Source organism: Polyodon spathula, chromosome 6, assembly GCF_017654505.1.
Source record: "Polyodon spathula isolate WHYD16114869_AA chromosome 6, ASM1765450v1, whole genome shotgun sequence".
NCBI lineage: Eukaryota > Metazoa > Chordata > Actinopteri > Acipenseriformes > Polyodontidae > Polyodon > Polyodon spathula.
The window spans coordinates 509786-533655 of record NC_054539.1 but is presented as its reverse complement, the minus strand read 5'-3'; the positions used below and the strand labels follow the sequence as shown (position 1 = coordinate 533655).

General features: G+C 44.2%; 1 protein-coding gene across 2 annotated transcripts in view; it reads left to right on the top strand.

Moving 5' to 3' along the window:
- The window catches only part of LOC121316668 (metastasis-associated protein MTA3-like), a 72595-nt gene extending 49739 nt beyond the window's left edge, over positions 1 to 22856 (top strand). The window contains exons 7-15 of one of the 2 annotated variants that reach the window (XM_041251714.1): positions 3678 to 3780; positions 13275 to 13374; positions 14330 to 14518; positions 16275 to 16349; positions 19908 to 19966; positions 20280 to 20407; positions 21364 to 21481; positions 21526 to 21565; positions 22493 to 22856. In XM_041251714.1, coding sequence (XP_041107648.1) covers positions 3678 to 3780; positions 13275 to 13374; positions 14330 to 14518; positions 16275 to 16349; positions 19908 to 19966; positions 20280 to 20407; positions 21364 to 21481; positions 21526 to 21565; positions 22493 to 22738 — 1058 coding nt within the window. In that variant the 3' untranslated portion in view covers positions 22739 to 22856. Of the gene's footprint in view, positions 1 to 3677; positions 3781 to 13274; positions 13375 to 14329; positions 14519 to 16274; positions 16350 to 19907; positions 19967 to 20279; positions 20408 to 21363; positions 21566 to 22492 lie in introns of both variants that reach the window. The other variant, XM_041251713.1, reaches the window with a different exon arrangement.
- The last annotated feature ends 1014 nt before the right edge of the window (positions 22857 to 23870 follow it).

Genomic DNA, 23870 nt, shown 5'->3' with positions numbered 1-23870 from the left:
AGGGGAGTGCGTGCTGGTGCTGGATTGGTTGAGCCCCTCCGCTGGAGGAATGCTAGGTCACTGTATCCCTGGAGATAGCCTAGACGTCTTGCACATTCACTCTAGACCACATGACAGAACTAATGCACACATTCACCAGAAACAGCATTGCGGCAGATTGACTCGGTATAGATTAAAATAATTTAAAGCAATTCCATTTACATAAGTAAAAACCGCAGCAGTTTGTCTAGCCATGCATCTATTTCACTGTTAATACTAAGATACATAGATGACAACTTTATTAACTGGACAGAAAGTGAAGCCTCATTACACCAATTCCACCGCGCTCTCAATAATTACCATCCCACCATTAAACTGACAATGAATTATTCAAAAGAAATGATTCAATTCTTAGACACAACAATAACCATCAAAAACGGCAATATTACTTCATCCATCTTCAGAAAACCCACCGAAAGCCAATAATACCAACACATCTGTAGTTTTCATCCACATCGCACACATAAATCTGTCATTTACAGTCGATTCATTACCCCCGAAACTGCTCTGAACCTACTGACAGAAACAGACATCTTTTGCAGTCTTCGTGATGCTTTCGTCCAACAAGGATATTCTCCAAAACAGATTGACAGAGAAATGGAATGTGCCATCAGAATACCAAGAGAAAACTTGTTGGAATACAAAGTAAACCCTGAGTCTAATAGAGTACCCTTCGTTTGTTATGTACAATCCAACCCTACGACCTCTGCAAAATCATCTGACAATTACACCCCATTCTCCTATCCTACAGATAACTACCTAGCCTGACCCAGCTTATCATCCGGAGCAAACTACCAACTGACCTAAACAAAGCACACAATGGAACTAAACCCTGCAGTAGCAAGAGATGCAAAACCTGTCCCCGTAGCTCTATGCACAATACCATCCTCACAGCGCAAGGGAAACTGGAGATAAAAGGATCATTTACCTGCAGATCCAAAAATGTTATCTGCATGATTAAATGTAGCAAATGCTCTGATGGTACTTGCATAGGAGAAACCAAACAACATCTTCAGACAGGGATGAATCTATACAGACACACCCTCAGCAACAACATTACCAGCACTCCTATTGGCAACCATTTTAACATGCCTAACCATTCTCTGCATGATGGTTCTTGTTTTAAAGGGCAATTTCAAAAACACACAAGACAAGACAACTTGGTTCTGATGCAGCCTTTGAATGTAAACATCAGTCTCTCTTTCCTACTTTCACCTGAGACCTTTGAGGCCTTGAATGCTTGTGAATAATTATTTAGTTAGTCCAATAAAATGTATCACATCTCCTTTGTCTATCATGTCTGGACTAATATGGCTACCTCATCATCTGTCAACCACTGTTAACCCTGAATGCCCTTAGGCATCCCATTTCTATATACAAACATACATACATCTATTACAATAACTGAGACCTGGGGCTGTTCATAGATTTGAATTGTTCAGATAATTTACAACCTGATGTTATTTGTGACTTTCCCAATCAAGACATCTCCTAACAAATCTATTTGATACAACCCCTTTACTTTTAAACCCATAACTCAGTCCTGCCCTGTTCTGTAAATCTCAGTAACTGAGGGCTAAATTACACATGTCCTGTCCATGCTATTATAACAGTTATGGCGCCGCTGTGGACATGCTTAATAAAGAATTATTTACATGTAATCCAGGTCTAGGACAGGCATCCTGTGTGGTTTCTTTTAATTTTAAACTTTTAGGTTTTTGTTTTGCATCAGTTCATTGCTGACCTCGATGCGCTCTTCATATTGATTCCCATATAAAGAACTTGACCCTGCATAGACCCATCCCCTCGGGAGGGTAGACTTCAGAGTAGATCAGTTTTGGCAGCACATTTACACTGTGAAAGAGGATGGTGGGCACATTCATATTAATGCAGTGGCTTAATAAACGGACACTGGCAGCTAATTAACTGCTTGATATTCAACCTGCACCTCCAGGTGTGGGGGTACAGGGTCACATTGCCATCTTTATTATATACTTTAGATATTTCACTTCATTTCTTATTATAGTTGTGGATTTATTGTAAATATTTCTGATTGATTTGTTTATTTATTGTATTTATTGTGTTCTGTATAGTTAGTGTTAATGATTTAACGCCACACTTGGACACAAAATAAGTGATACTATTGCGATAATATATATCATGTAAAAAAGTACATAATGTCACATGTGCAGTATGACATGTGGATGTACTGTAGGTAGTGATTTACTCATGATCAAAACGTGCAGTATGACATGTAGCTGTACTGTGGGTAGTGATCTACTCGTGATCCAAGTGGATCTTATTCTGTATCGATAGTCGCGGGGATGCAGGCAGTATTACTGACATAATTTAACTCGTTTGAATTTAATCTAGGGAAAGACAAATGGTGACATTTTCATGTATTTTTTCTTTAATTTTAATTAAATACGTTTTTCAAAAGGTGCCCCAAGTGATACAAGCCAGTTCAAACTGGATTTCCATTTTCCTTGCATCCTTCCACACATGCCATGATGATGATTATATATTTTTTTTGTTAAATTGCTTTTTTCCTTCTTCGAGTGAATGCTTAAGGCAGTAGACATACAGAAGGTGTTACAGTGGCGTTCTGAATCAAGACTGCAGTTTGTAATCAGGTCGAACCTCTGAGGGGAGGGGGTTCACTTTGAGTGTTAATGTGTGTGACTGACACACCTCCTTGACATGCAGCATCTCTTGGCTCCCATAGTTTGCAAGACTCTTTACTTGTGATGGACAAATCTAACATGCCAACTGGACTTGGATATGAAGTGATAGACTGCTGCACACGTTATGTCACCAGTCCTTTAAAATCCGCTGCACTTTGCATATCTGCTTTCGTGTTGCAGCCTCATTGTAACCCAGATGTGAGCCTGAGTCTGTGTGTCGGCACAGACGCTGCCGGCCAGGCTGTTCCAACAGGAAAGACCTCCTTGGGGACAAACCCTGAGACACTGGATGTCTGTGTGCATGGCAGGGCGACTGTGTTCGGGGAGTGAATCCAGAGGGAATGACAGTATGAGATTCACGCTCCGGTCTGTGTGCATGGTAGGGCGACGGAGTTCAGGGTGTGAATCCAGAGGGAATGACGGTATTTTTTATTTATTTTTTTAATTTATAGTCGCCAATACATTTTTACCCCGTTTTTCTCCCAATTTGAAATGCCCAATTGTATTTTGGCTCAGCCCACCGCTGCCACCCCTACCCTCGGGAGCAGTGAAGACGAACACACACTGTCGTAGGACAACACAGCTCTGGGCAGCTTACAGGCAAGCCCACAGGCACCAGGCCAATCTACAGGGGTCGCTGGTGTATGGTGAGCTGAGGACACCCTGGCCAACCTAGCCCTCCCCTCCCGGGTGGCACTCGGCCAATTGTGCGCCGCCCCCTGGGAGCTCCCGTCATCGGACGGTAGTGGAATAGCCTGGACTCGAACCGGCGACGTCCAGACTATAGGGTGCATCCTGCACTCCACACGGAGCATCTTCACTGGCTGCACCATTCAGGAGCTCCCAGGACTGACTCCTGTCTTAAGGGAAATCTTTGGAACAGTTTTCCTTTGCGATTTGTGGAGATTGACTTCCAGCCTGTATTTATTTCTGTTCTCTTTCTTTATTCTGCAGGTGAACCTGATGACCGCGACCTCTCGAAACTGGAAGTGAAGACCTGGGACCCAGACTGCCCGCTGACGGACAGGCAGATAGACCAGTTTCTCGTTGTTGCTCGGTGAGGCTTCCAATTTCACCTCTGCTGCTGTTTGATTACACTATGTAACACAATTTTTGTTCCTGGGTAGTAAGTGTTATTTCCTAATTGCTTATGCCTCAAAAGTATAGAAAATGGCTATTATTCCCCACAAACTTTGCTTTTGTGACCAGGACAGTGATATTTCAAAATATCACTATTTCCAATGGGAAAACGGGCAAATGTGTGTCTTTTCGTTCACATAAAGTCAGAAAAAAACAACATATGAATCCAAATTAACATGTATTTATACTAAAGTAATACAAAGATGACTACAAAAGATTTAGAAGTGAGTAGTTTTTCGAGATTTCCGATTATACTGTATTTAGGCATAAGCAATTGGGAAATAACCCTTACTACCCAGGAACACAAAGCCGGTTTGTTACACAGTGTTATTTAAGTGCAGACTTCTTTTTATCTCCAGCAGTGTTTAGGGTTTCTCAAAATAACTGTTTTACAAAAAAAAAAAAAAAAAAATGCATCACAGGTTTCAAAGATTTTTTTTTTCTGCTTGTTTTTTTCCGTGTTGTATTATTTTATATTCTGTTTTATGGAGTCAGTCAGTGAGGTCTCTGATCCTCACTGAAGGTAAGGGTTATAAATGTACAGTCCGGGCAGGCATCCCTCTCGGAACTGCAGAAACAACCTGGGCAGACTGGAAATGGACATTTTCACTGGAAACTTCAATCACACAAACACACCTGTAAGACTCTTGTTATGGGTTTGCAGAATTTGAGACGTGTTTAGAATTGCAGTTTGTGCCTGAACCCTAACCGTTTATGCCCCCCTTTGTTCACCTTTTGCTCATCGGTGTAGCAGGATTTTATTATGTGGGGTTTGACTACAGCTGGACCTAATTAAAAAGTGCACCTGTAATGCTGCCCTGTGCTGTGAATGCGTAGTTGTGTTGCTGCTTTTGTCATCTACATTTTGCTGAGTGAAATGTTTAGAACCATAACCGTAACATTTTTTACACTGCTATAAATGCACAGACTAGCCTACCAGGTGACACAGTAGGGTTTAAACACTGGGGACACATTAGACTGGATGTGTGGTTTTGAAAGAGACCCATCTGAGATCACACTGTCACCCTGTATTTACCGCTGTAACTGATCCACTGGAGGCATGGGTACAGACTTCAATGGAAATATATACTGTCCCTGCACACCCAAAGTACACACCCAGTATATGTTATTAAATAATATACTAAATAAATACATACATAAAATATATAATTTTATACATGGATGTATGTGCTTTTAGAGCTTTTATCTGTAATTGGACTTTCCTTTCATCCTGCAATTTACATTTCAAAGTTAAAATGATAATGATTACAGTGTTTGCTGAAGTGTAATTCTGTCTTTGAACCATGCCCCTCCCACACAGTGTTTTCAATAGCAAGATATGGGCTCTGTGCAAGCTGCCTGTGATCTGAAATGTTAATCTTTACTGTTGAAGAGTAAATGGGAAGGAATCTCTTCAGACTAGCCAAGGTTGAGGCATTAAGCAGCGACCTGGTGTATGCAGGTATCTCTGTGCTTCCCTTAAACACTCCCCACCTGGTCATGCAAGTATCACTGTGCCTCCCTTAAACACTCCTCACCTGGTAATGGAAGTATCACTTTCAAAATCACACAAGCATGAAGCTCGGAAACTGGGGTCAGTGTTACACCCAGAGCTCGTATGGCTGTTTATAAAATGTTTAAATCCTTTCTGATAGAACAAACAGGTAAACTCAAAGAGGAAAAGATGTTATGACATAGCTGCAAACAGGTGCACTGAAACATAGGATTCACTGAATAGGACTTCTAGAGGAAACATTTATCATTGGGGATGGAAACACGTCTCCTACTGCACAGCAGTTTCACCCATTCCAGGTTTTACTATGAACTTAATTCACCCCAGTGTATAGGTAACAAGCACAGGTGTGTCTTATTAAACTCCTAGTAAAACCAGCAATGGATCAAACTGCTATGCAGTGTGAGTTGTTGTATTTCCATCATTCAAATTCAGCACTGTTTAGTAGTGTTTTAATAGTTCTGGAGAAGAAATAGCAGTACAGGCAGTCCTCGCACTTACAATACAATTGGTTCCTGAAAGTCGCGTTGCAAGTCAAAGCACATTTTCCCATAGGAACAATGTTATAAATTGGGGTTATGTCCCTGACTCTTCAGCCAGATAATACAGTTTTACAAAAATGACCCATTATATTGTACTCATGCAAATATTTATTTAAATCTTTACACTCAGCCCTGTGAGTATGCACATATTACTCAGACACCTACCTGGCTTGTTTAAAAGTACAGAGTAGGAGCTTTCCAATGACATATACAGTGTGTGTATGCAGTACTCCTAGCAGGAAATATGATCACCTGGGTATCAGGAACAGGACTGTACAGCATAGCGACTCACCTGGGTATCGGGAACAGGACTGTACAGCAGAGCGACTCCCCTGGGTATCGGGAACAGGACTGTACAGCAGAGCGACTCCCCTGGGTATCGGGAACAGGACTGTACAGCAGAGCGACTCCCCTGGGTATCGGGAACAGGACTGTACAGCAGAGCGACTCCCCTGGGTATCGGGATCAGGACTGTACAGCAGAGCGACTCACCTGGGTATCAGGAACAGGACTGTACAGCAGAGCGACTCACCTGGGTATCGGGAACAGGACTGTACAGCAGAGCGACTCACCTGGGTATCGGGAACAGGACTGTACAGCAGAGCGACTCACCTGGGTATCGGGAACAGGACTGTACAGCAGAGCGACTCACCTGGGTATCGGGAACAGGACTGTACAGCAGAGCGACTCACCTGGGTATCGGGAACAGGACTGTACAGCAGAGCGACTCCCCTGGGTATCGGGAACAGGACTGTACAGCAGAGCGACTCCCCTGGGTATCGGGAACAGGACTGTACAGCAGAGCGACTCACCTGGGTATCGGGAACAGGACTGTACAGCAGAGCGACTCACCTGGGTATCGGGATCAGGACTGTACAGCAGAGCGACTCACCTGGGTATCGGGAACAGGACTGTACAGCAGAGCGACTCCCCTGGGTATCGGGAACAGGACTGTACAGCAGAGCGACTCCCCTGGGTATCGGGAACAGGACTGTACAGCAGAGCGACTCACCTGGGTATCGGGAACAGGACTGTACAGCAGAGCGACTCCCCTGGGTATCGGGAACAGGACTGTACAGCAGAGCGACTCCCCTGGGTATCGGGAACAGGACTGTACAGCAGAGCGACTCACCTGGGTATCGGGAACAGGACTGTACAGCAGAGCGACTCCCCTGGGTATCGGGAACAGGACTGTACAGCAGAGCGACTCCCCTGGGTATCGGGAACAGGACTGTACAGCAGAGCGACTCACCTGGGTATCGGGAACAGGACTGTATAATATGAAGAGGCTAATTTAACCCTTAGCGGTCCATTTATTCAACACTTGTCAGGCTCGTCAGGTCCAATTTATTTTCACACATGCTGTTTATTTTACGTGCACTGTTTACATTTTTTTTTTTTCAGAGTAAAACAGGTTTAATCACAAAAGGACACTCAGTACTGTATCTCCAGCCAAGCCCCACCAATTGTTGGCTGTTTTTCACATACCTCTTTATAGACGTGCATACTGATAAATCCTCTCCTGCTCATTCGTTTTATCACTAAACTCCTCAATAATGTGATCAAAGTCATTATTTTATTACTATAACATCTCAAAAAGCTTTGCAAATGTCCGTAATAGTCTTTGAGCACTGGATTCGGATTCATCTTCATTTGGCTCCTATCGGTCTCACTCGACCATGGAAAGGTTTTCTCTGCTTTTTCTGCAGCGAAAACGACTAGAGACCTGTGCTTTACGTCTTTTTGATGATATCGGACAGGGTCCGACATAGGACCACAAAGGGTTAAAAAACTTAACTAAACTGTGGAACCCCCCCTCTCTCTCTCATGTGGAGATGATCAGGGGGGCTTGGTACAGTGGTTTCATCTCACATTTCTATTAGCAGTTTACCTGATGAGATAGTCATCGATGTGTTCCTCGTATATTTTCTGATGCTGTATCTTGTTGTCTCCATGTCATTAGAAACTTGTGGGCAACAGCACTGGCTTTAAAAATAAATAAATACATAAAAACATCATCAGACGTTTGATTTTATTTACTGATTTGTTCCACTTGAAATCTGAGCAAATCAGCGTGGTGTCCTGCACCAGCCGTGAAGTAAACCTGTTCAATTTTAACTGTCTGTATCTCCCTCTGAACCCAACCTGTATGTGCTGTTCAGCCAGGCAGTGTCTGTCTGTCCCTCTGCACGCAACCTGTATGTGCTGTTCAGCCAGGCAGTGTCTGTCTGTCCCTCTGCACGCAGCCTGTATGTGCTGTTCAGCCAGGCAGTGTCTGTCTGTCCCTCTGCACGCAGCCTGTATGTGCTGTTCAGCCAGGCAGTGTCTGTCTGTCCCTCTGCACGCAGCCTGTATGTGCTGTTCAGCCAGGCAGTGTCTGTCTGTCCCTCTGCACGCCCTGTATGTGCTGTTCAGCCAGGCAGTGTCTGTCTGTCCCTCTGCACGCAGCCTGTATGTGCTGTTCAGCCAGGCAGTGTCTGTCTGTCCCTCTGCACGCAGCCTGTATGTGCTGTTCAGCCAGGCAGTGTCTGTCTGTCCCTCTGCACGCAGCCTGTATGTGCTGTTCAGCCAGGCAGTGTCTGTCTGTCCCTCTGCCTGTATGTGCTGTTCAGCCAGGCAGTGTCTGTCTGTCCCTCTGCACGCAGCCTGTATGTGCTGTTCAGCCAGGCAGTGTCTGTCTGTCCCTCTGCACGCAGCCTGTATGTGCTGTTCAGCCAGGCAGTGTCTGTCTGTCCCTCTGCACGCAGCCTGTATGTGCTGTTCAGCCAGGCAGTGTCTGTCTGTCCCTCTGCACGCAGCCTGTATGTGCTGTTCAGCCAGGCAGTGTCTGTCTGTCCCTCTGCACGCAGCCTGTATGTGCTGTTCAGCCAGGCAGTGTCTGACTCTCCCTCTGCACGCAATCTGTAGCCATGGAGACAGTGTCACAGAAAATGACTGGGCCAGGTCTGTCTCTGTATTCCCAATAATGTAGGTAGCGAGGAGAGATTTAAAATTGCAAGGTGCTGCCAATATGCACAATAGGGCTCAAAATAGCGATAGATTAATTGGGCACACAAAATATAATCATTCCAATAAATATCGATGACTGTACCGCCCACATACATTTTCGCTCCATTCCTCTCCCTCAGACGTGATTGTTTTAATATCATTGCTGTTAAGTAAAAGCTTGTGCAGAACAATTGAATGCAAGGGTTAATTATGCCTTGGTACCGTCAGGAGAAAAAAAAAAACCCCACAGCATTCACAACAAGCCTAAAGCAGGTTTAACGTACTACAGGGGTGTTACTAAATGTTTATTCAAAACAGTTTACACTACTTTGGAATGAAATCTATATAAACTAGACACGAATTTATGAAAACAGACTGTTTACCAGGAATACAAGCCTGGCGTCCTGCTCTGGATTCAAGGCAGCGTGATTTTTTTTGTTTTTGTTTACATCGAACACACAGAGGGGCTTACCTACAAAGCATTTTCAAAACTGATTCATTGGAAGGATGCGACCAGCAAATCAGGTGCGAGTTAACTGGCAGGAAAAGAAGAGCACCCCCCACTGCTTGTCTTTGGCAGGAATACTGTAATATAATGAGGAATGGAATCGATGGAAGAATTGATTTTCAAGTTAATCGTAGCAGTTCTAATGCACAATATGCTAAGCCCTCCACCGCTGTGTCTGTCTGTCTGTCTGTCTGTGTGTCTTCTCTCAGCTGCTGTAAGTAGCCTCACTTGGAAGACACTAGAATCTCTCATGCTCTGTCATTACTGGTGCCTTTATTCATCTCGCTCGATTGCTGCTGTTAAGAACATTGTCAGCTGTCTAAATACTGCATAACTAATTATTAATGCAGTGTTAATTACTAATACAAATTTGTAGGGTGGGTGCAAAAAAATTTTAAAAAACTTTGGTTTTGCAGAGGACAATTAGTAGTCTTGATCAAACAGGAAAAATAATCTTTTTGCCAGCAGGGAGACAAAATAACATTTACAAAATCTTCTGTGGACTGCAGTCACTGCACTGGCGTTGTTTTGTTACTGCCAGTGACACAGTGTGGGGCTCTGGATTCATGGAGTGAAATAACAATTAAGACCCGTACCGATACCGAGGTCACTGACCCCATCCGTTCCCGGTACCATAACCGGGACTGAGGTTACTGCACCGGTACTGTACCTTACTGACCCGGTACTAAAGTCACCGAACTGTCCTGGTACCATCCCAGTTCAGGGCTTGCATCCCCAGCCCATTCCTGTCTTTAAGCAGACTGAGGCAGCACAGGTACAGTGTTACTGTACACTACATTGCTACTTGCATAAAGACTTCTGCAAGTCTCGTGCACATTTTGTGCACACTGGAGAAACGTCTCTCCCAGAGCTCTACAGCGTGCTCTGCATCCCTCACTCCTGCACAGCACTCTTCCCCATCACCATCTACTAGAGAGGTGGCTGCGTCCTCCCCCATGGCTCTGTGCCAAGGGAGACGACGCACCCGGAAAAGTAGCCCACGCAGGAAGCGTTCTTCACAGTCTTCCTCATTCTCCTCTGCCTCTCCTTCTCATGGAGATGGAGAAGCTCTGTGCAGCAGTTTCCCATCAAGGAACGGAGCCACAGTCATTGCATGAACGTTCGGCTCTGCCTGCCCCCTGGGGTCGTAGGGGGCTACGAGCACAGATTGGCAGCAGGATGACATCTGAGGAGGTGAGCAAACAGGAGCCAGCTTTCCTGTAGAAGGACATGAAGTCAGACAGCACATTAAGCTGTTCCTGTTGGCAGAGCTTCTACCACTGATCAAGAGGGCCACTGCAGTCTTGCAAGTGCCCTGGCCTTCAACAGATGAGACAAGGCAGTCCATTTTTGATGACGAGCCTGCCACCTCTCCCGTGTCCCCCCCGTCGCCCAGTGCACCCGGAGTTTGTTTTTGAGCTCCAGGGGTCACCCGGCTACATCATCTGCTGTTTCCCGCTCTATGGACACCCTGTATAGGGTGCACGGTGTGGAGAAGCTGGGCCTGGTCCAATTTACACCGGTAGAGGCATAAATTGCCAAGCTGGTACAGTCACCTAATGCATCGCTGCCGTCCAAAGACGCTATTTGCACCAACAAACAGTGCCGCAACTCGGAGGTGATCCTCAAGCATGTCTATTCAGCCAGTGTGTTCGCCGCACTTCTGGGCAACTTTATTATGCTGGTAGTCTACCTGTCCTATTTGCTGAGGTCCCTCTCTGACAGTCACAGGCCCTCACCACAACAGCTGGATGAGCTGTGCCTGGTTAATAAGAACCTACTTTGTGTGTCAAAGCTGAACAGGCAGGCAGGCCGGAGCAATTTTTGAATGGGGTTCAGCAGCTTCGGCGGCCTATGAAAACACTACGTAACACAATCTTTGTTCCTGGACAGTAAGTGTTATTTCCTAATTGCTTATGCCTCAAAAGTATAGAAAATGGCTATTATTCCCCACAAACTTTGCTTTTGTGACCAGGACAGTGATATTTCAAAATATCCCTATTTCCGATGGGAAAACGGGCAAATGTGTGTCTTTTCGTTCACATAAAGTCAGAAAAAAACAACATATGAATCCAAATTAACATGTATTTATACTAAAGTAATACAAAAATGACTACAAAAGATTTAGAAGTGAGTAGTTTTTCGAGATTTACGATTATACTGTATTTAAAAGCAAAGTTTGTGGGGAATAATAACCATTTTCTATACTTTTGAGGCATAAGCAATTAGGAAATAACACTTACTACCCAGGAACAAAACAAAAACAAATTTGTTACACAGTGAAATCATTGTTACTCGCTGGAGGTTAAACGTGGTGCTTAATCCATTTTGAGCTGGTGAATTCAGCTGAGCTGGAATATTTATCGCTGAAGTGACTGTTTGCTTGCTGTCACCTCTGCAAAGCAGGTGAGCGAGATGCAGGCATTCTCCAGAATGAAAACCGAAGGTTACACTCCACATCAATCCTGCCTTGTGCCAAAGACAATCTCGACATTCCATGTCAACCAGTCTGGAAATGGAGGCTACCTTCTTCCTCCTTTCCAGTCTGACAGGGAGCTCCAGCTCCTTCCGCTCTGCCCAGTGCGGGCCCTGGCATCCTAAGTTGACAGGATGAAAAGTTGGAGGCAGTCCATGGACAAAGTCCCATGGTCAAGTCCTGTCTCACTTGAGGTTGTCCAGATGGATAGCAGACAGTCTTGTCTGCCTATAAGCTGGCCAACTTGCCCCCTCCAGAAAGCTCGCTAGCCCATTCCTCCAGGGGCATGGCAACTTCATGGCCTTATTTCCAGGGTGCCTCTGTCAAAGTGTGGGCTACTCCTCATACTTTACTAGGTTCTACAGACTTGGATCGTGGATCCTCTTCTGCCCTGTTCAGCGCGTTGTGCTGACTCTTCTGTCCTGTTCAGTGCGCTGTGCTGACTCTTCTGTCCTGTTCAGCGCGCTGTGCTGACTCTTCTGTCCTGTTCAGCGCTGTTGTGCTGTCTCTTCTGTCCTGTTCAGCGCTGTTGTGCTGTCTCTTCTGTCCTGTTCAGCGCGCTGTGCTGACTCTTCTGTCCTGTTCAGCGCGCTGTGCTGACTCTTCTGTCCTGTTCAGTGCGCTGTGCTGACTCTTCTGTCCTGTTCATTGTCCTGTGCTGACTCTTCTGCCTTGTTCACTGCGCTGTGCTGACTCTTCTGTCCTGTTCAGCGCGCTGTGCTGACTCTTCTGTCCTGTTCACTGCGCTGTGCTGACTCTTCTGTCCTGTTCAGCGCGCTGTGCTGACTCTTCTGTCCTGTTCAGCGCTGCTGTGCTGACTCTTCTGTCCTGTTCAGTGCGCTGTGCTGACTCTTCTGTCCTGTTCAGCGTGCTGTGCTGACTCTTCTGTCCTGTTCAGTGCGCTGTGCTGACCTGTGTTCTCTGTCCTGTTCAGTGCGCTGTGCTGACTCTTCTGTCCTGTTCAGCGTGCTGTGCTGACTCTTCTGTCCTGTTCAGTGCGCTGTGCTGACCTGTGTTCTCTGTCCTGTTCAGTGCGCTGTGCTGACTCTTCTGTCCTGTTCAGCGTGCTGTGCTGACTCTTCTGTCCTGTTCAGTGCGCTGTGCTGACCTGTGTTCTCTGTCCTGTTCAGTGCGCTGTGCTGACTCTTCTGTCCTGTTCAGCGTGCTGTGCTGACTCTTCTGTCCTGTTCAGTGCGCTGTGCTGACTCTTCTGTCCTGTTCAGTGCTGCTGTGCTGACTCTTCTGTCCTGTTCAGCGTGCTGTGCTGACTCTTCTGTCCTGTTCAGCGTGCTGTGCTGACTCTTCTGTCCTGTTCAGTGCACTATGCTGACTCTTCTGCCCTATTCAGTGCGCTGTGCTGACCTCTGTTCTCTGTCCTGTTCAGAGCGGTGGGGACGTTCGCCCGAGCCCTTGACTGCAGCAGCTCTGTGAGGCAGCCCAGTTTACACATGAGCGCTGCCGCAGCATCCAGAGACATCACACTGGTAAGAGAGCCTGCTATTAATAAACCTTCTCAATACTTCTCCTTTACCCCCTAGTTCAGAGACATCACGCTGGTAAGAGAGCCTGCTATTAATAAACCTTCTCAATACTTCTCCTTTACCCCCTAGTTCAGAGACATCACGCTGGTAAGAGAGCCTGCTATTAATAAACCTTCTCAATACTTCTCCTTTACCCCCTAGTTCAGAGACATGACGATGGTAAGGGAGCCTGCTATTGATAAACCTTCTCCAATACTTTTCTCCTTTACCTCCAAGTTAACCTGAATGCTCACTCTAACGAAGCTATCCTCACCCTGTTGCAGAACTCGGCATATTTAAAAAGCTGGCTCTTAAGCGGCTGTTAAGCAGCTCTTCTCAAAAGCAGCCCCATCAAAATCTACCGGGACCCTTCGACGTTGACGCATTGGCTGCTGTATTGTGGTCATGTGATTTTGTGGTTTCCGGGTGATGACGACAAAACCCTTGAGATACTGGCTTCATATTCAGTACACATCCTTTAGGGTGGGGTTATCTAGGTCAGATCTGATCGTGGGTATCGTACAGAAAATATAATGCTGTTTTCTGGCAGTAACTTTTCAAAGTTTCTGAGGCCAGTATCTCAACAATTTGAGATACTAGCTCCAGATGTGCAGGGTTATATTAACACTGCATGCTAAATGAGATTGACCTCTAACACAATATGTTTGCTACACAGCTGTGCTCTATGATTCTGACACGTTCCTTTACAGGTACGCTATGAAATGTGCCCTTCCCTGCTACATTGTGTTTTAATACTTGGTCATATCATACAGATAACAAGCTTTGAGATAGTGTCTTCACATTTGACTGACTTCAGTATTTGGGGTCTCTTTTTTTAGGGGTGTGACTTGGATTCAGGGGGCAAATCAATATAGCAATTAATAAATGAAAAATATTGACTGTGTTTCTTCCCCTCCAGTTCCACGCAATGGACACCCTGCACCGGCTGAACTACGACCTGACGACCGCGATTAGCATCCTGGTGCCTCAGGGCGGGCCAGTGCTGTGCCGGGACGAGATGGAGGAGTGGTCCGCCTCCGAGGCAAACCTCTTCGAGGAGGCGCTGGAGAAGTATGGCAAGGACTTCAATGACATTCGGCAAGACTTTGTGAGTGCAGGCCGGCTGGGCTGTAGATCAGCTGTACAGTGTATCATACCCTGGAATTGAAAGGATAGTCTCTTTAATACTGTATCATACCCACTACAGCAGTGCCCTGGAATCAAAAGCACAGTCTCTTTAATACAGCATCATACCCACTACAGCAGTGCCCTGGAAACAAAAGCACAGTCTCTAATACAGCATCATACCCACTACACCAGTGCCCTGCAATCAAAAGCACAGTCTCTTTAATACAGTATCATACCCACTACAGCAGTGCCCTGCAATCAAAAGCACAGTCTCTTTAATACAGTATCATACCCACTACAGCAGTGCCCTGCAATCAAAAGCACAGTCTCTTTAATACAGTATCATACCCACTACAGCAGTGCCCTGGAATCAAAAGCACAGTCTCTTTAATACAGCATCATACCCACTACAGCAGTGCCCTGGAATCAAAAGCACAGTCTCTTTAATACAGCATCATACCCACTACAGCAGTGCCCTGGAATCAAAAGCACAGTCTCTAATACAGTATCATACCCACTACAGCAGTGCCCTGGAATCAAAAGCACAGTCTCTTTAATACAGTATCATACCCACTACAGCAGTGCCCTGGAATCAAAAGCACAGTCTCTAATACAGCATCATACCCACTACAGCAGTGCCCTGGAATCAAAAGCACAGTCTCTTTAATACAGCATCATACCCACTACAGCAGTGCCCTGGAATCAAAAGCACAGTCTCTTTAATACAGCATCATACCCACTACAGCAGTGCCCTGGAATCAAAAGCACAGTCTCTAATACAGTATCATACCCACTACAGCAGTGCCCTGGAATCAAAAGCACAGTCTCTTTAATACAGTATCATACCCACTACAGCAGTGCCCTGGAATCAAAAGCACAGTCTCTTTAATACAGCATCATACCCACTACAGCAGTGCCCTGGAATCAAAAGCACAGTCTCTTTAATACAGCATCATACCCACTACAGCAGTGCCCTGGAATCAAAAGCACAGTCTCTTTAATACAGTATCATACCCACTACAGCAGTGCCCTGGAATCAAAAGCACAGTCTCTAATACAGCATCATACCCACTACAGCAGTGCCCTGGAATCAAAAGCACAGTCTCTTTAATACAGCATCATACCCACTACAGCAGTGCCCTGGAATCAAAAGCATCCTTTTTAAAATAACTCGGCGTTTTAATGTGGTGGAGACAAATACGTTTTCCCTTCATCACGTAGTACATGCTTGCAATGAAGCATCCCCTCCCCCCTTCCAGAAAAAACGATGTTCAGGATAATCTCAGCTCACTAAACCAGTGTAACATTTACATAAGACTCTGAACCCATGTCATTATTTCTCCGAGTTACCCTCCTGTGTTGGTGCTGGTGCTTGTAGTTAAATTATGTTAGATTGTTTAATTCTGCAATGCATGGAACACTGATTACTTGGCTAGAATGCTACCCCAGCTACAAGTTGGCCGCCTTCATTTTAAAGCCCATCTAACAAACTGCTCCAGGCACTGATGTGCCGCTCTTCTCGCAATGGCAGCAGGGTTCCGTTCCTTACCCCGTAATGTTCTGACTTGATCTCTTGCTAGTTTGTGTTATGTAGTGGCTGCAGCACCATGTGGCTACCTGCAAAATTTGTAACAAAATCAGTTTTATTTCGTTTTATTTCAAGTGAATGACACTGTACGTTCTGTCCTCCTTTTCTCCCCGTTTATTTTAATGCACATTTTGTCTCCTTGTTGCAGCTTCCTTGGAAGTCCCTCACTAGCATCATTGAATATTACTACATGTGGAAGACGACCGACCGGTACGTGCAGCAGGTGAGTTGGAGAGAGAGTCCGAGTGCTTCCAGTCTGGCTTGTCAGCCGTGTTTACTGGGAGTGCTGCTCGCTGTGACAGCCGGTCTCTGATCTGCAGCTCCATTCAGTCGAGTTCTTCATGGGTGTCTGTACTCCACTGGTTCAATACTCAAACTTTAAACTTTCAGAGCCCCCAACGAAACATCAGTGTATCTTAAGTAGAAGTGCATCCTGCATCGAACGTCTCAGAACTATAGTCTTGTATCGGAATAAAAGATTTTGTGTTGTATGTTTTTTATTAGTTTTATTTGTTGAAGATTTGGCGGGAGGGTGCTAAACTTTGGCTGCTGAAGCCAGTGTCAAGCCTGTATTGAATGTATGAAATGTAGCATCACATACTTTGTCGATTGCTTCTCCGAAAAAGAAAAGTGGTGTAGACTCTGAATCACAATGTCAAGAAATGAGTCTGCACTCCTTTATCTAGCAAATGTAAAAGGCGTTGTGTGGGCACCAGTTCCATGTGGTGGATGGGTGTCTGTTATTTGGAGAGGATAATTTTTAAGTTAGAGTATTGAGTGGTGATTTTCTTATTGCATTAGAACATAAGAACATAAGAAAGTTTACAAACGAGAGGAGGCCATTCGGCCCGTCTTGCTCGTTTGGTTGTTAGTAGCTTATTGATCCCAAAATCTCATCAAGCAGCTTCTTGAAGGATCCCAGGGTGTCAGCTTCAACAACATTACTGGGGAGTTGATTCCAGACCCTCACAATTCTCTGTGTAAAAAAGTGCCTCCTATTTTGTGTTCTGAATGCCCCTTTGTCTAAACTCCATTTGTGACCCCTGGTCCTTGTTTCTTTTTTCAGGCTGAAAAAGTCCCTTGGGTCGACACAGTCAATACCTTTTAGAATTTTGAATGCTTGAATTAGGTTGCCATGTAGTCTTCTTTGTTCAAGACTGAACAGATTCAATTCTTTTAGCCTGTCTGCATATGACATGCCTTTTAAGCCCAGAATAATTCTGGTCGCTCTTCTTTGCACTCTTTCTAGAGCAGCAATATCTTTTTTATAGCGAGGTGACCAGAACTGCACACAATATTCAAGATGAGGTCTTACTAGTGCATTGTACAGTTTTAACATTACTTCCCTTGATTTAAATTCAACACTTTTCACAATGTATCCGAGCATCTTGTTGGCCTTTTTTATAGCTTCCCCACATTGTCTAGATGAAGACATTTCTGATTCAACAAAAACTCCTAGGTCTTTTTCATAGATTCCTTCTCCAATTTCAGTATCTCCCATATGATATTTATAATGTACATTTTTATTTCCTGCGTGCAGTACCTTACACTTTTCTCTATTAAATGTCATTTGCCATGTGTCTGCCCAGTTCTGAATCTTGTCTAGATCATTTTGAATGACCTTTGCTGCTGCAACAGTGTTTGCCACCCCTCCTACTTTTGTGTCGTCTGCAAATTTAACAAGTTTGCTTACTATACCAGAATCTAAATCATTAATGTAGATTAGGAATAGCAGAGGACCTAATACTGATCCCTGTGGTACACCACTGGTTACCACACTCCATTTTGAGGTTTTTCCTCTAATCAGTATTTTTTGTTTTCTACATGTTAACCACTCCCTAATCCATGTACATGTGTTTCCTTGAATCCCAACTGCGTTCAGTTTGAGAATTAGTCTTTTGTGCGGGACTTTGTCAAAAGCTTTCTGGAAATCTAAATAAACCATGTCATATGCTTTGCAATTATCCATTATCGATGTTGCATCCTCAAAAAAATCAAGCAAGTTAGTTAGACACGATCTCCCTTTCCTAAAACCATGTTGACTGTCTCCCAGTACCCTGTTACCATATAGGTAATTTTCCATTTTGGATCTTATTATAGTTTCCATAAGTTTGCATATAATAGAAGTCAGGCTTATTGGTGTGTAGTTACCTGGTTCTGTTTTGTTTCCCTTTTTGTGGATCGGTATTACGTTTGCAATTTTCCAGTCTGTCAGTACCACCCCTATGTCAAGAGACTGCTGCATGATCTTGGTTAGCGGTTTGTAAATTACTTCTTTCATTTCTTTGAGTACTACTGGGAGGATCTCATCCGGCCCAGGGGATTTGTTTATTTTAAGAGCTCCTAGTCCCTTTAACACTTCTGCCTCAGTTATGCTAAAGTTATTTAAAACTGGATAGGAACTGGATGACATGTGGGGCATGTTGTCAGTATCTTCCTTTGTAAAAACTTGTGAAAAGTAATCATTTAATATATTTGCTATTTTTTTTTTTTCTTCATCTACGATTTTGCCATTTGTATCTCTTAAACATTTAATCTCCTCTTTGAATGTTCGCTTGCTGTTGTAGTATTGGAAAAACATTTTGGAATTGGTTTTAGCTCCCTTAGCAATGTTCATTTCTATTTCTCTCTTGGCCTTTCTAACTTTCTGCGTACTTTCTTTTTGGTCCTTTTTTAACGCTCTGTAAAGTGCCTTTTTTTGCTGAATATTTTTTTTAATTGATCTATTAAACCATTTTGGCAATTTAGTTTTACATTTAGATTTGTCTACTTTCAGGGATATAATTGTTTTACGCCTCTAGTACTACATTTTTGAAGAACAACCATCCTTCTTCTGTGGGTGTTTTCTCTATTTTACTCCAATCTACTTCTGTTAGTCTCTGTTTCATACCTTCATAGTTTGCTTTTCTAAAATTGAAAACCTTAGCTTTAGTCATTACTTTTGAGGATTTAAAAAACACTTCAAACGAGACCATGTTGTGGTCTGAGTTTGCCAGTGGTTCTCTGACCTCTGTTTTAGTTATTCTATCTCCCCTCTAGTGGGTGCCTTGACAAATTGTGTTAGGAAGCAGTCATTTGTCATTTCCACCATTTCTATTTCATCCTTCGCGCTACCCACCGGGTTTTCCTATTTTATTTGGGGGAAGTTGAAATCCCCCATTAGTATGGCTTCTCCTTTGCTACACGCATTTCTAATGTCATTGTATAACAGATTATTGTGCTCACCATCTGAATCTGGCGGTCTATAGCATGCTGCTATTATTATGCCTTTTGAATTTTTGTCCGTTATTCTGACCCATATTGATTCGGTTTTATTTTCCTTGTCCAGGTTTAACACCTGGGCTTCAAGACTGTTTCTTATGTATAGCGCTACCCCTCCTCCTCTTCTGTCCTGCCTGTCTTTCCTATACAGTGTATACCCACAAATATTATATTCGTCTCCATCACTCTCAGACAACCACGTTTCTGTAACACCTATCACATCATAGTTACCTGCTAGTTAGCTTCAAGTTCTAGAATTTTGTTTCTGATACTTCTAGCATTTAGATAAATACATTTAATGGTTGTCTTACCTGAGTTGTTGTTCTTGTTTTGATGCGGTCTCCCTTCTGTTTTTTTGTTGATTTTCTCCCCCCTTCCTTTCTAGTTTAAATGCTTCTGAACCTGCTCGAGGATCTTTTCTCTCTTAAATTAATTAGAAATGAGATCCAGTATGTTCTTTTAATATCATTTTTTTAATTTTATTTCATTTTTTTTTTTTTTTTTTTTTTTTTAAAATTAGAAACGCCTTAAGGCTTCAGAGGCTGAGAGCAAGCTGAAACAAGTTTACATCCCAACCTAGTAAGTATGTGTTGTGTTTCCAGGGCTCTTGCGTTTTTTTTTATTTTATTATTGCACATTATTGACACTGTCATATTTGCTTAGGCTGTGCTTTTTTTTAATGTTGCTTCTCAACCCAAGTGAACTAGTCAGTCCTGCAGATGTTTACATTATTAGTCTCAGAAGAAAACTAACTTTGCTCAGGAGCGCTTGATTAGTACCGTGCCCTGTGCATTGCTTTACTAGCATGCTTTTATAGTTTTTTTTTATTTTAGTGAAGTCTCGGAGCTTTTCGTTTTGTATATATATCATGTTGTGTTTCTTTCACTTTCAGTAATAAGCCCAACCCCAATCAGATCTCAGTGAGCAATGGGAAGCCGCTGGCGATGAACGGTGCATCCAGCGCCGGGGGGACCCAGTCTCAGAACTCCGGGCCGGGTCGGGCCTGTGAGAGCTGCTTCTGTGAGTATCTGGACCGAGCCACAAAGCTCCAGCCTTTGCAGGGTGGAAATGAGACTCCTTCTGCATAGCAGATGCACCCATTCCAGGGTTTAATATGAGCTTGATTTCACAGTGTGTAGGTAACAAGCTCAGGTGTGTCGTCTAAACTCGTTGTGAAACCAGGAGCTGATCAAACTGCTATACAGTGGGAGTCTCATAGCCATGCCTGTTGTGCATAGTGTTGGAGGTTATTAACACTATTCTGCAATGGCAAGGGTGTAGAACTGCGAACGGTAGTCAAAACCCAACAGCTATTTCTTCAGGGTTAAGTCATCCAGCTGGAGAGAATTAATCACATGTTGAACATTGAAATCTACAATGTGTTGAACATATTTAAACCTTTATGGTTTTAATACCCTTATTGTGAAATGAGATGAGGGTACCATGTTGCACAAATGGTGTTGGTTGTACTGTGTGTGTGGCGTTCAAGCTGTTGTGTGCGAATCCACGTGGCAGCAGCTTGTATGAAATGCCCTCTTGGTGTGAATTCAGGACCACACTGTGTGCTGCTGGTGCTCACGGTCGGCATGTTCCATCGGTAGCCTCAGCATTACTGTCCAGATGAAATTCACAGCAGTTCTGCTCTCTGTTTAACCTTCTTTTCATTGAAATGACCCCTATTAGTCTGAATTGCTGGCCTGTGTGTGGGGTTCAGCTGCGGTCATTGTGAACGAGGGCATGCAAGCCCATGAGGGCTGTTCTGTGTTCTAGTTTTTTGTTTCTCAAATGAGCTCAGCTTACTAATGGCTTGGAAATTTGGAGAGGCTCTCTTACAGCACATGTGAGACAGTCCCCCTTTAGATCTCTACATTTGTGCTCATTTTTTCTGTGTGTGTGTGTGTGTGTTTTGCATGCTGTGTTTTTGGTAGAAATGCCTGTGTAACTAACTGCATTGCTCTCTTCCGTTCCCTCCCCAGCTCTGCAGTCTCCGCAGTGGTACTCATGGGGACCCCCCAGCATGCAGTGCCGCCTGTGTGTGTCCTGTTGGGCGTACTGGAAGAAGTACGGGGGTCTCAAGATGCCGAGCCGAGGAGAGAGGAGGAGGAGGAGGAGGAGGAAGAGGAGGATGAGGATGAAGGGGAGGGAGAAGAGAAGCCGATGCCCAGACCAGTACCCACGGTACAAGCTTTTAAGTCTTAAAATGCTTTTCATAAGCTAGGTCAGATCTGTGCGATTTGAGAATCCTGTTCATTTAAAATTCTTTTCATAAGCTAGGCCAGATCTCTGCGATTGAGAATCCTGTTCATTAGATTATGCATGTGCCCTAAAATTCGTATTCTGTGTATAATCAAAGAGGAGAAAAACACAACCGGAACCCTGTTTTTCAAACCGCAATTTGGGTGCCCTGCCAATTTTTTTAATTTTCACAAGTGAATTTTGATGTAATGAGCATAAGATCAGCGTTTCATAAGCATTACAGATCTGAGTTAGCCGTTGCAAGCTTGCACTACTGGCCTCAACCCTTCGTCCACACCTTCCCTGTCCGCTGTGTTTTCTCTTGCCTTGAGCTTATGAAAACAGCTGCTGTGCCCTGCTCTGTGCTGCCCTTGTTCACTTCCACATAATGTATGCATCCAATTAAAACTGAACTCCAGTGCTTAAAAGTGAAGGTAGAGGGTGGGGTTCAGAGTACTGCAGCTCATCTATAAGACGTCTCTCCACACTTCACTTCAGTCTCTTGATGTACAAAGCTGGTATTCATTGTACTCCTACCTGCAGAACTGTAGTTTTCTTTAAGGCTGTCACACGTTTTTGCGTTTTTTTTTTTTTTTTTTTTTTTTTTTTTTTTCAAACATCGCCAAGGTCGTTGCATTCAGCTCTAGTGGCTAGGGCTAAAATGGTATGCATTCACCCAGACTGCCTTGTGGTAAAGCCCAAAAGAATAGTAGTCAATAACCAACCCTCCTGGAATTTCATTGTGTGTTTTGTAGGATTTGCAGTGGCGTTGAGCTGTGAAGGCCGGGTTTGTAATTAAATTTTCTCTCTCCTGAGTCTAACCTGTGTGTATGTGGGTTGCTCTCTCCTCTCTCCGTCTCTCTCTGTCAGGAGGTGCGGTCTCGAGGGCATGGGCAGCGCCAGTCTGCGTACTCCATCCCCATTCGCAACAGCGGCAGCCCCAGATCGTCCACGAAGACACGGCAAACCTTCCTGCTGCAGGCCACGCGCATCACCAAGCTGGCACGCCACGTGTGCCGGGACCTGCTGCGGCTTCGCCAGGCGGCGCGCCGGCCCTTCGTTCCCATTAACTGTGCTGCCATTAAGGCAGAGTGCAAGAGCTTTTTAAACTCCTAGCTTGCGGCGCACTCTGCCTGATCACTCCCGGGACCATTTCCCTCTCTTCTCTTTTTATTATGTTGTTTTTTTACTTTTTGGTTTTTGGTTTTGTTTGCAATAAAAATACCTGGTCCCACATTCTTTCAAAGTGTTTTATTTCATTTCGTTTTTTGTATTCATTTATTTTTCCTGTTTTGATTTCCTTTTTTTTGTAGTCGTTCTTGTTAACTTTGTGTTTGTGGTGTCTTGTTTGTTTATTTATTTCTGTGCCACATCAAGAACTCCGACCAGTTGCTTGTGCTTTACCAAAAAGAAGAAACAAAGGCTGGAGCAGCAGGCTGAAGATACTGTCATGTTGCCTTATAGTCTTCCCAGGGATATTAAAGCAGGAGCAATGATGCCTGAGCATTGCTGGATTGGACACACAAGCGTGGAGGTGCTTGTGAGAATCAATGAATAGAACAACAAAGTGGCTTCAAGAGAGAACGGAACATCTCTTGGAGAGAAAGTAACGGCAGTTTTCAAAGTGTGTCTTCATTGTGATGCGCTGCAGTACTCAGAGTTTATCAGGGTCCATTAAGGCAGCGCTATGTTTGCTGAGAGATTCTTATTGCCTTGGCTCTGCTTGATAATGATGATGTGAGGTTTTTTTTTTGGGGGGGGGGGGGGGTTTAACATGAAAGAAAAGCAATTCAGACATGTTTACTATAAACATAATGGAGGTGTTCCTTTTGAAAGAGTAGGGATATAGCCGAAGAAGCCAGTCATTGCTGAGTTTATGGAAAGTGCTTTATGAAACCATGTCGGAGGGAGGGGGTAGCATGAAAAGAACAGCAAGGGGCTGTGCAGACAAACATGAAGGACTGGGGAATGTAGAGCACAATGCTGTGCAGACAAACATGAAGGACTGGGGAATGTAGAGCACAATGCTGTGCAGACAAACATGAAGGACTGGGGAATGTAGAGCACAATGCTGTGCAGACAAACATGAAGGACTGGGGAATGTAGAGCACAATGCTGTGCAGACAAACATGAAGGACTGGGGAATGTAGAGCACAATGCTGTGCAGACAAACATGAAGGACTGGGGAATGTAGAGCACAATGCTGTGCAGACAAACATGAAGGACTGGGGAATGTAGAACAGAGAGA